General features: G+C 38.8%; 1 protein-coding gene across 1 annotated transcript in view; it reads right to left on the bottom strand.

Moving 5' to 3' along the window:
- gfra4b (GDNF family receptor alpha 4b) overlaps positions 1-11,751 on the bottom strand; it is a 124,951-nt gene extending 113,200 nt beyond the window's left edge. The window contains exon 1 of the mRNA XM_037675197.1: positions 11,702-11,751. Coding sequence (XP_037531125.1) covers positions 11,702-11,744 — 43 coding nt within the window. The 5' untranslated portion in view covers positions 11,745-11,751. The remainder of the gene's footprint in view (positions 1-11,701) is intronic.
- Positions 11,752-13,291: the final 1,540 nt, after the last annotated feature.

Raw genomic sequence — 13,291 nt, 5'->3', positions numbered from 1 at the left:
GGATGGATGGATGGATGGATGGATGGATGGATGGATGGATGGATTGTGCCTTGCCGTTCAGGTAAAATGAAGCTGATTTGACCATTAAATAAACGCGTAATAAACACGTAATAAACGCGTAATAAACGCGTAATAAACGCGTAATAAACGCGACAGGTCAGCAGTGACGCATAATAATTGTGACGTTTATGCCAAAGTGACTTATATACGCTTTTTCCTTCTTCATGATGTTTTTTTTTTTTTTTTACTGATGCGACTTGTACTCTGGAGCAACTTTTACGCCGGAACTCGCAGTACATCTAAACAAGAGCAAACACTAATATTAACAAAAACATATTGTACTTGTCATTTTTGAGAGGATTATGCTTCTGTGGGACTCAGCAAAGTCAATACAATGTCTGTGCTCCTATGGTGTTATGATGACACATATCCTAGAAAAAAAAATTATGAGGCCAGAGATAAACAAATGTGATTTTTATTTTTATTTTCTATGGATTAGAAACTTAAGATGTGCATTTAAAATTGTCACAATGAGGCTGTGATACCTGTGTGAAACTTTCTCTCTCTGGATAACAACCACACACACACAGCTAATGAGACTCTGTTTGGCACTCAGAGGCCTCTACATGTATAACCCGAGCGACATCTTCTGAGTTCCCTACAATGTCTAATGGATGAGGAGATGCAGCTTTTAGTGTGGTCACTTCTGTTTGTGCAGCAGCTGTATTGTTTTCCTGTTGGTCTGCAATGATCTGGCGACCTCAGTGTGTCCCACCTCTCACCCACTGGAAGCTGGAGATAGGCTCCAGCTCCTCACGACCCTGACCAGAAAAGTGGTTAAGAAAATGTAAGGATGGGGTGGATGCATCATGTTCACCTTCTGTCTCTAAACTCTTTCATCAGTTTTCAGTACTGAGTGGACGCTCATGAAGCATTCACACTATTCTGATCCATTTTTCTTCCATATGTTTTTCAGCACGATTCTTGTCCCGTAGTTTTCAAGCTATTTCAACAAACCATAAATGAAAATGTTCAGCTCTTTCAGGACAATCTTGCTATGACTTTTGGTATTGGTGCAACTTTAGCTTTTTGAAATATTTAGCCTTTTCTGCCTCTTTTGTCCTCATAGAAAATGGATTGAGCTCATTTTACATCCTTCATATCTTTAGATGTGTTTACAACCTTTTACTGCTCCATTCACATTCTGTTCTGGTTCAGATTCTTTCAGCTTCCTTGTGCAAATTTAAACATTTTATTCAGCAATTTACAGCTAATTTTGGCTGTTGTTTACCAGCCATTGTATGCTCCTTTCAGATTCTTTCTGCTAACTAAAACATTGTTGTGGTTCTTAACTTCTTTCTGCTAATTCCAGCTTGTTATGCTCCTTTCAGCTTATTTGCAAGTTTCCATTTTGTTCTACTATTTCAGCTACTATATAGCTATTTATGCTAAATTAAGCTAATTCCACATTTTTGCACTCATTTCAACTTTTTCCAAACTAATTCAGCAAAACTGAGCTCTCTCCATTTCTGTCTTGTAATTTCAGCTTCTTGCTGCCTTTTTTAGCTACATTTCAGTTGATTTTTGCTAAATTCAGCTATTTAAAATATTTTCCACTTTTTTGTGCTCATTTGTGCTTCTTTCAGTGTAATTGTTCAAACGTGTTCTTTCTGCTTTCCCCTTCTAATTTAAACTTGTTCTACCTTTTCAGCTACCTTTTTAGCTCATTCTAGCTGTTTTCAGATAAATTCAAGTTTTGCATGGTGTTTTCTGCTGCTTTCAACCAAACTAACTTCTTTAAACTAATTTCAGCTTGTTATGCTATTTTCAGCTTTATTCTGCTAGCTTCAACCTTTTCTGCTATTTCAGCTAGTATTTAGATGTTTTATGCTAATTTTAGCTTTTTCTGATAATTCTACATTTATTTTTAGCTAATTTCAGATCTTTCCACTTCCGTTTGGTAATTTAAGCTTCTTTCTGACTTTTCAGCTTTTTTTTTTTTTTGCTAATTTCAGGTTTTTTGTAGGTATTTGTCTAATTATTGTGCTCATTTCTGCTTATTTAAACCTAATTCAGCAAATACTGTGTGTTTTTTTTCTCTGCTTTCTAGAGCTAATTTAGGCTTGTTCTTCTATTTCAGCTACATTTCAGCATTATTTTTTTAGCTAAATTCAGCTGTTTTCCAGCAAGTTCTTCTGCAATAAGCATTCACACTGCATTTTCACAGGAAATGCAATTTCTCTAGTTTATTTTATAAGGGTAGATTATTTGTATCATTAGTGTGTGTGTGTGTGGGGGGGGGGGGGGGGGGGGGGGGACTGTTTGTGCTTTTCTGTGTCCGTATAGGTAATAGTCTGTGTGTCTCCATGCTCGGGTTTGTAGTTGAGCTGCCCCACGGCGTTCCACTCAGGAGTTTACAGTTTAGACTACAGGTGATGATGTGCTTATTTGTTAACTGTCTATCCAACAGCAAGAAGCAGAAACAAAGTTCGAGTGGTTTCTCATCAGGAGCAACGCACGGTTTTTGTATCTTTGTGACTCCTGAGTGAATAATTATTTAAATGTCACAGCAGCAAGTCTCCTTACACAGTATTTCCCCAAAACAAGAAGGAGTGCTTTTTTTTTCTTCTACTTATGGTTTGACTCAGTCTTTTTGTCTGTTGTATTTTTAGTGTACCGTTTTAGATTAAAGAGCATGCTGTATTCAGTGCTGCATTGTCACAAAAATCTGGGCTTCGGGACTTTAGCGAACAGAAAAGATGGTAAAAAATTTACAACACACGCTGACTGGATGTAACAAATGTGCTTCTACCTTAAGAGCATCTCCTCAGTTCAATAAATAAGAGCTGACGCTTTTTATAATTCACCACCATTTCATCAATTAAAAAATGCTAGCGTGATGAGAGCATCTTCTTACGTTTAATGAAGAGTTATAATCTGAAATGTAGAATACCATCCCAGAAGACGACAATGGTAAAGTAAAATCTACAGTGTGTTTTTTACTGTGTTTAACCAAGTTTATTTTCAAATAAATAAAGTGCTTCCATGTGCTCCCACTGTATTTTCCTACAGTAAATCCACACTCAACTGGCACAACAGCTTCTGAACTTAGAGAATCAGCTTGCTCAACGCTGGCATAAAAACACCCAAAACAAACAAAATGTACTTTTTGAGAAGTCTAATGTGCAGACCACCAAGTATTGGGCTTTTTTTTTTTTCCCCCACAAACCAAACATTTAACCAGGAGCTAGACTGTTCCTCCAACTTAAACCTCACTCACTTTTCTTGCCAAAACTTTTGTCAGTAGTTGCCATTGCACAACCCCCGGGCCGATCCAACAAAATATGAGCTTTGTTTGTAACCAGCCGTCATGTTTCTGCATTCAATAAGGGGAAAAAAAGAAAACATGCAGTACTTTTGTACTTTACCGAGTCTTATGCAAATCCTTGGAAGCGGACTTTTTAAATCTTCTATGTGGCATTAATCATAACGTCTGTGCTTCATCATATCCATTTTTATATACACATCATCAGCCTGTTTGCACTGGCATTAACTAACTATGTGAATGCAGACGATGGCAAAACATATTCAGAATAAGACCAAACTGGAAGCATACTGGCTGGCACTGTTCCAAAGCTAAAATGTACAAATGTGTTTTTTTTTATTGACATGACATGAAAGTAAAGATTTAAGGAATATGTGTTATGGAAACAACTGAAAAAAAAATTGCATCACAAATTTTAATCACTAGTTCATTGGAATGATATGTTAAACATCCTTAAAACTTTTCCCTGTTTGTGGTTCAATTACTGTTTTTACAACACCGCTGAAGGGTATGAATGCATTCAGCGGATATGAAATACTGTCTTTTATTTGGAGTCTAGATAACTTTGGAATTAACTTTGCTTTCAGCTCAGTTTAGACTTTTCAAGATGACTTTTGTGTGTTGAGCTTTATTTCTTTGTGTTTGGCTGTAAAACTCTATGGCTGTCTGTCATTTGACTGCAGGCTTAAAACACTAAAACGCTCTGCAGTACTGAGGGAACTTGCAGCTTTAGGCAACAAAAGATGCATTTGTGCATTCGTCTTTTACAGCAAAACACATGAGATATGGTTGTAATTTGATGTTGATTGGACTGTTCTATAAAATATTGGCTGCAGCAGATTTAAACACATTTGCTTTGAATTTAAATCGTTGTTCTTGGTCAGAGTCTTCAACTAGATCGTCTTCAAACACATTTATCTCAAAATAAAAACACACTCACTAATTGTTTAACAGGGATATTACTGGAGGCATTTGATTACAATAATGACCTTAAACTTATTCATTTTTCACCAGCATGCATCGCTCCTAATCAGTGGTGTGTCTTTAGTTAGCACACTCCCTCAGTGGGCTCTGACAGTCCGTCTGTTTCATTCTTTCTCATCCTTAGCTTTTGTTCTCAAACTTTATGAACTGCTCAGCGTTATCATATTTTACTATTACTCACACCGTTATGTGAGAAACTGAATAATATCGCCATCAAAGGTCAGAGCCATCAGACTGACTGATTTCAGATGAATGTCAATGTGGAGGTTTTGAAACCTCAGTAATTAAAAAGTGGATATGTTTTGGGGGTTTTTTGGACAGGAAAACAGAAGCGGTCCTTGGAAAAAAAGTTTGTGCTCATTAATCCAGGTAGAAAATCCAGCAATGTTCAATCAGGTCATCTGGACGGTTTCTTTTTTGTTGAGACGTTTCATCCTTCATCCAAAGGACTTCTTCAATGCAAGGAGCCACAACAAACTAAGTCTCACAAGCAGCACACTCACATAGTGGACCAACCAGTTAGCTGGTGATAAGACGGTTTCTGGGGCCTGCCCTTTTTCCCATCGACTCCTCTGAGGCAGCCATGGTCAAAGTGGTTTAAAACATCAAAGACCTTTTGGATGAAGGATGAAACGTCTCGACAAAAAAGAAACCATCCAGATGACCTAACTGAACATTGTTGGATTTTCTACCTGGATTATTGAGCATGAACTTTGATGTTTTGAACCACTTTGTCTATGGCTGCCTCAGAGGAGTCGACGGGGGAGAGGGCAGGCCCCAAAAACCGTCTTATCACCAGCAGGTTGGTCCTCTATGAGAGTGTTCTGCTTGTGAGACTCAGTTTGTTGTGGCTCCTCGACTGATGAAGTTCTTTGGATGAAGGACAAAACGTCTCTACAAAAAAAAGAAAGCGTTCAGATGGCCTGACTGAACTTAGTTGGATCTAACAGATGATCTTTCTCTAAAAACCTTTAACCTCCAGCTCTACCTGCAAATAACTGCTCTCGTGTTCTCTAATAATGGGTTAGATGAAAACCCTGCAGTCTTTAAAGTTTTACAATCTGTAGCCACTGAGATTCACAGAATATAATACTCTTTATATCTGCTTTTATTCTATTCGGGGTAAGGGATGCTGAGTCAAAGCTAACACTGCGTGAGAGGAGGATTCCACCTGGGCCAGGCCATCACACCCCCACATGGTTCACACTCAGCAAATTCAGACACATCAATTAGTCTGACATGCAGGTGTTTGGATTGGAAACAGAGGTTCTCGGAGAAAACATATGGTGGTGATGAGAACTTGCAGAGCCCACACAGAAAGATCTCGGCCAAGGCCTGTCGTTTTCCATTTGCTGCCCTATGTAACAATCATTCAGCTGCTGTATATGAATATAGTGGGGCTTCATGATTGTTACATGGGCAGTAAATGGAAAAGGACGAGCTCTGGCTGTCACCTTTCTGTTTGGGGTTGGCATGTTCTCATCACCATCATATAGTTTTTTTATATCTTCACAGCATTGTGTAAGCATGCTCTTCAAGAAAAATGTTTTAATTTATACCAGTTTTAATTATCCCAGTTAGTAGACAACTCAGAGAATTCAAATGGCCAAACAAATAGGAATATTATCTATTGTTCTGCTAAAGACTATTTCTGTAAACTGTGTGGCCAAGTTCAGTTTGATTCTGTTTCTGCTGACAGTAATGCTCAACTAAACATGTAATGTTACCAGGATGTCAGTTAATGTGACCTGTAATTACGGTAAATGCTGAGCGGGGTGAAGTAAACGATTGCCTGTGCTAATTTTTCTGAAAAGGTTTGCAAAATGTTTAACAGAAAACCCAACAGGCAGAATGTGTCTCAAGACAGTTAATTTTACCAGGCAGCTCATAAAATCAACGTTGTCACAATCTGAGGGGAGAATCCGGCTGCAAACATGCAAAATAAAAGATAATAATACTTTACTTTAAGAGGTTGGTTTTTTTTTAACAGAAAGTGCTGCAAAGGAGGATAAGGAGCATCGTTAAAAACAGCAGAGAGGACAAGGTCAGGATGAAATCAGGGTGGTAAGAGGAAGAGCTGACAAAGTACAAAGAAAACAAGGCAGTATAAACACGCAAGAAGGTCATCACAAATTAACAGCAGGTGGTAGCAATCGACTAACTGAAACCAGGTGAGAGGTGAGCGGGGCAGGAAGCCAAACTCAGTGGCACGAACATAGAAAAATCATTTCAAGGTAATACAAGTAGTCAAGCTAACAGAACTACAAACTGTACAAATCCAAAAACAAAAAACAGTTAAAACCAGAAAATATTACAAAAAGCCCTAAAATAATTGTTTCTTGTGCTCCCAGACAAGCCATGCTCATTTTACTTAACTTAAAAATGCCTTCAGAAAGTGAGTTATGGCATTTATTTTTGATAAGGTCACAAAGTGATTTCTTTAAAAGAGCATATGATTCCATAGATGTTGTGGATAATGGCAAACATAATTACCATTCAATGCAATGACTCCATTGAAAGGTTGTTTTGTTTTGTTTTGTTTTTTATAACCAGAGTTGACCAAAGTGCTTGCAATACCAAAATCACAAATATTAAAATAAAAAAAAAACTAATTAAAACAAAACATGAAATCAAACCCAAAGCATTTTTTGTTTCAATTAAAAGCCAAAAAATATATACGTTTTTGCCATACTTGATGGAAGGCTGTTCCCATTAGCGTCAGAAGCATTTGTGATGTAGCGGGGACATATTGGTGGGGGTCTGGGGAACATTTTTGAGAAAAATTTTGAATAAAACAGATGTCATGTTCTGCATTCTGGTGTATTTTGACAGATTGTTAAACATCTATGTTTACATATGTAAACATTTAATTCAATAACTGGTTTAGAGAGCAACAAGAAGGAGCCTGACCAACAGCTCTCCTTGTGTGAATAGAGCAAGCTCCATTTCTCTCATGCATCCTAACCTCCCCCCTCCTTGGTCAACATACAACTGTCGGTCCTAACGTAGCACTAAGCTAATGGTGTGCAATACAGATGCAATTGCTAAGAAACTACAGACATAGTCCACTTCTTTCACGCACCCTAACCTCCCACCACCCCGGTCAATAGTTACCAGCACTAATGTGGTGTTAAGCTAGTGTACAAAACAAGAGATGTCTCCCCCTCCTCCCCCTGCCCCGTCCACAAAAAGCCCTCAAAGATGAGCATCCTGCCAAGTCAGGTGACCTCAGGGAAACACTTCATGTGGTGTGGTGAGTTGTTGTGGTAACCAGGAAAACCCGGAGTGGACTTTAAGTTGTTTGAGTATTCTCCTATTAAATCAAGTGGAATGGAATTGTTCACAAAGAAATAGAAACAGGGCAGGGTGAATTAATATTTCATGGTATATATGTGTGTGTTTGTGTGTGGTGGTGGGGGGGGTATCAAATTAATATTTTTTTAAATGTGAGGGGGACATGTCCCCTTCGCATATAATTTTTGTGACACCTATGTCTGGTCCACAGTGCTGCTGCAGCAGACACAAGCTTCCACACTAATTAATCTAGAATGTGGGACTTTAAAAAGGCCTTAGAGATCTAGAATTAAAAAAAAAGTGAAGAAGTTCAGATGACAGGAAACCATTGAAGAGATGCTGACACAGCACGAATACTGATATCAAAGGCCTGGCTGAAGACAAGACAAGACTAATGCCAAAATAAAAATAGTCACCACAGGCCTACATATTCAATATTTTAGCATTAACGTGAGCTGAGTTTGAACTTGACCAATAAATCCAAAGAATAAAATACATCTTGAGTCAAATGTAGAGGTTTTATTTTTCTTTGAGTGGTAAAAATGTCTCAGCAGATGCTCTCCACACCAGCACCATCTCCTCCGCACCATCCGTCCTACGTGAAGAAGACATGCGAGCATGCTTGGCTGTTTATGAGTAGACAAATACATATTTACAATGAGATTAGAACCAAATCCCCGTGCAAGAGCCCAGCAGGTTTGTTACGAAATAACGCGCTTAAAAATGTTTATCTTTTAAGGATGCGAGCCATCCACCAACGTAAATAACATTACATCAGAGGATGGCACAGGAAGGCAAAAGATTTTAAAAATCATCTATGTCAGAAAAATAATAATTAAAAACAGGCTCTTAAGATACCTTGAGAACCAAATATCATGTGGTTTAATGAAAAAAAAAAGGAAAATGTTAATTGTATGAGGAGTAATGAAAGACAAAGCTACAATAAATGCTTTAAGGCAGCTCCTAGTGGGTTTTGTGAAGCAAGTGCCACTTGAGAGTTTTTCTTATGCTCTCACATTTTATTATTATTCTAAAAAGCATTCACTTCACCTTAATATTGGGCCTGCTACCTTGATATGAGATGCTTGAGCTGTGACTGCAGTGCTCATGCTGCCATTTTAAGTCGATGCTGCAGGAAAAATGCTTTTAAAAAGATCTAACTTGGACCGTCGAGCTTAATTACATAATTTTGAGTTTCAGTGTGGATCTGTCAAAAGGAGTCCCAGTGTACATTTATCATGCAGATATTATCAAAGCATGGACACTCAGCTATTCCCTTCTCAACTGTGATGCCAACACTGACCCAAAATGAACCTGCAGCGTTTTTACACAACCTTTAATCTCCTCCTCAGGACCGACAGGCTTGAACTGAGCAGCTCAAGGTTCCTGAGCTCAGATTAACCTGCGTGTTCACACCAACGTGGAGAAAACAGCTGCTTGTCAAACCAAGACTGGAGCTGCAAGTTGTACGGTACAGACAGATGGTAATGAATGCAAATGCTCATCCAAAACAATACATCACCGAGTCGAAGAAGTCTACGAGAGATTTATAACTACAGCAGTCCCTCGCTACTTCGTAGTTTGACTTTTGCAGACTCGCTCTTTCACGGTTTTTCAAAGTAATATTGTACATGACAAACAAATAAATAAATAAAAACATTTTACTATTGTACACACGTTATATTAGTCACGTGATCGGGACAGTACAGTATACAGTACAAAGTTAATGAAAAAAATACTTCAGACAGGCACCGCCATTTTGAAGTTTTCTCTCAATAAACTTACACTGCATCGCCAGTCAAAAGAACTACATTACCCAGAAGCCAACAGTGCTTCTGGCCACTGCTTTCTGTTGAATTGAAGGGAAAGTTTTGATCAGATCCGAAAAAGTTTGGTCCTTATCCATAGTGACTTTGACGCTCAGTGGATCCAGAGATCAGAACCAAACCAGAACCGGACCAGAACTACTTCCAGCCTTATTGATCAATCTGAGGGCTGCTTGCCCGTCCATGAGGCCTCTCGAGCGGGGAGGCGTTGCTTGGATTTCCTGCGTCTTCTCCGGACCTCACCTGGACTTTTTTCATTCAGGTCCTTCTGGATTATTTGGACTCGATTGGGAACATCGTGTGGTTTGTGCTGGCTATCTGACGGTCTGGCTCTATCCAAAAGCATCTTGGTGCTCAACAGCTGCAGAGAGCCCATCAGAACCAGACCGAGGCTGGTGAGCAATTTTACAGTAGCTAACTGTGCAGTACATATATGTATGTTGTTAAAAATTACATAGGTTTAAGAGTTTAGAACGTTGCAAGAATGTGGGAAGGGTTTATAAAGCCTTAAAATGTATATAAATACAAAATACATATAGTGTTCCTACTTTGCAGTTTTTCACTTATTGCAGGGGGGTCTGGAACATAACTTCTGCAATAGACAAGGGACTACTGTATATTTTTGGGATAATGTACTTGGATAGAAAACAATAATCTTTTGAATATTAAAATTGCTCTCATAAAATCCACTCTTTGTGCTCACTTCCACAACAATTGCCAAACCTCAAAATTTCTCTTTTTCTCCTAAAACGAGGTTTTTCCTTTTCGAAAAAGCCTGAGCATCATCTGGCTCTATCTCGCTGTGCTTTTATTTGTGAGCACACAAGAATCTTTCACAGTTGTCTCCTGATTTCCCCCACCACCCACCACATCTCACACAAAAAGAGGCAACAAAAAGCAACCCGAGAACGCCAGCATTTAATGGCCCTCATTTCCAGCAAGAGCTTCTTCTGGAAAATTGTGGTCGTTCTGCTGTTGCTTGCAGGTATCTTAGAAGAGGTGGAGAAAGTGGTTTTTTTGTGTGTGTGTTTTTTTTTTCTGTCCACATAAGCTTTGAATGTTACAGAAGCTGCTCAGAATGAGTTGAGTCATCCAAACAGATTGAGCTGGCTAACCTTTTCTCACTTTGATCATTTTGGTAATAAGTTTAAACAAATGGAGAAACAAGCAAAAGCTGGCAGCTTCAACAATAGCAGCCCTAAGTGTTTTTATCACATTCCCTCTAAAAGTCATCACGAATCTAAAGGTTTTCATAAAAAAATGTAAAAGTGTTATCTTGTTTAACCATCTGGCTGGAGAACATCAACACCTCTGTCTTATTTTCTAATAAATTACCAACCAAACCATTAAAAAAACATGATTTTAGTTAAGTTCAACAAACAGAGAAAAGGCCACTCAAGTAGCAAACCTCTTCCATTCAGTATGTCTTCCTGGCATTCCCCTTCATGTCTTTAATGAATGACGTTTAAAAGGGGATAGCATATTAATAATTGATACCAGAGTTAAGATATGCTGTGATATATTTACTGTCTTTGTTAAGCAGGAAAGTCAGTGCCAGCAGGGAAAGAGGAAGAAACTGTGCTGATGCTGCGGCCATCAGTGGATGTAATCACATAAGTTTTCAGCCAGACATCAGGATCAGAATGGACACATTTATCTAGCAGGAAGAAAAAAACAACATGCCTTCACTGTCCTCAAAGTCTGTGTGTTGTTGCCACAAAAATCAATATTCCAGCTTCATTCAGTTACACAGAGAGCAAGTAGCTCGGTGATGAGTGATGTTCTGCTGCCAGTGGTCCTCGAGAAGGATTAAACAATAAAACAGTTCCACCATAAAACTTTATATAGAAGCCTGCACACCTGATATTCAGTGTGGGTGTAAAAGAACAGATGAAGTGTATTTATATCACGCATTTTTTTTTTTTTTTTTTTTTTAAACAGAGCAGGTAATTCACTTCAGTGGAAATAAATAGCCTATCCACACTCAGCATGCCTGCGCACAGATGCCCAACAGCAAGCACGCACATTTTGGCACATGCTTATAAAGAGGAAACTACTTTATGTGCACATATCACCCATTATCCACATATCGTGCTTTTTTTTTTTTTTTTTTTACATTTCATTTAAAAGCAGCAACAATTACAGTTTTATGCAGAAACCCGGAGATTATTTTTTGTCACACCCGAATGAAGCAGGTTCTTTTAGCCAAATTTGCCCCTACTTATAGGTAACTTCGCATCCATTGAGTCAAATAAAATATGTTATTGCTTACCAAAAGTTATGAGCAATAACAGATGAACTCCCCACAGATCCATGTCCGTCAGAATTTCTGCGTATGCGTCGGAGCTACTTCACCTACAGCGGGATATTCACAGGGTAAGCAAAGGATATCCCGTTGTGCATTTGGAAATCCTCATTGGCACAAAGACTTGTTTTTTCTCTCATGAAAAGGGCTCTTTTGTAGAGATGCTGCGTTTCTGCGTCTCAGAATCCCATCAGTTCCCTCCGCGGCGCTCTGACGATCGCGCTTTTGCGCAAAGGCACAGCCATGCGTAATGGTGCAAGTGGAAGTTGCCCGGTGCGCTGTACGGTCCGGGATCCGTGGGGGCTTCTATTGGCGCGTCGAGGTGGTCGCGCAAGTCCTTGAGTCCGCTACTGGGGGGATGCTGAGCGTTGGGAAGCGCCGAGAAGGTGGGGGAGAGTGGGAACGGTTTGTGCACGAACAGACATTAAGCAGTCTGGTCACACAGTCAGGGATTAGTCGTGATGAAAAGTGACTTAATGGTGATTGTGCAAAGGAAACATCATTATCTTCCTCCCCGGAGATCTATCGTGTGTGTATACTGGTTTATTAGGCTCATCTTTAACTACTCTGCGTCTTTTTATTCCATTTACTTGAACGCAAATGACATTTTACTTTGTTATCCTCCCCCTTTAATATCTTGTAATGTTAAATAATTAAACAGTGTAAATAATGTCCATTCTATAGTTGGTTATTTTTGAGCAGTTGTCATCTAAGGGCTTTCCTATTCATAATCATTTCTGTTTATTCCTTGTCTATCATCACAAGGTCTAGTTACTCGGTTTGCTTATATAAGATGATCTTTTTGGTCAAAGAGGGCACATAAAAGAGCTGCAGAAGAAAAGTTTATTGAAGCTGGGGATAATGTTGACAGCCTTTCCCTGGGTGAGCAGTTAAAGGTCTCCGTGCAACTTTTGGACCCCACATAAAGCACGAAGACAGAACTCTTAGACAGGACTCAAATAAATTAAAACAAAGGGTTAATGGTGCCATGTGATAAAGCAACACACTCTCCTCTTGACCTAAATTATATTCCAGATTTATTAATACAAAATTTTAGGGTTTTAGTCCAAATAATACAGAAAAATGGACAGCTTTGCTAAACGTGACTGTTACAAATGATAGTCTGTTCTGATGGAGCACTTTTGTTAAAAAGAAGTTCAACTTTTTTTATTTCTTTAAACCTGTTTCTGTTGGTTCACACAAAAAGCTCTCCAGTCTTGATGGATTTTGGACATTATAAAGTTAACGTGCACATTTTTCATCACTGCATGCTTAAAAAGAATCACCCACCACCTTTCAGACCAGAGTTTTAGACTTAAATAACCATGAGAAAGGGCAGAGTTGCAGGCATTTTGGAAAAAACCTTGAAAATAACATCAGGCTTGATCTTGTGATATTGCAAGTTTTCACACGTATCTGTTGCGAATCACTCTCAGCTACTACTATTCAAATTTTAGCTCAATATTTGTAAAACTGACTGAGTCATAGTAACCTCTGTGTAGCTGTGATATTCATCTGGAATTGATTTAACTCCAAAAGGGAATGACTTGTAGACGC

This window comes from Nematolebias whitei, chromosome 4, assembly GCF_014905685.2.
Source record: "Nematolebias whitei isolate Nwh7 chromosome 4, NemWhi1, whole genome shotgun sequence".
NCBI classification, from domain to species: domain Eukaryota; kingdom Metazoa; phylum Chordata; class Actinopteri; order Cyprinodontiformes; family Rivulidae; genus Nematolebias; species Nematolebias whitei.
This window is presented reverse-complemented; position numbering and strand designations above follow the sequence as displayed.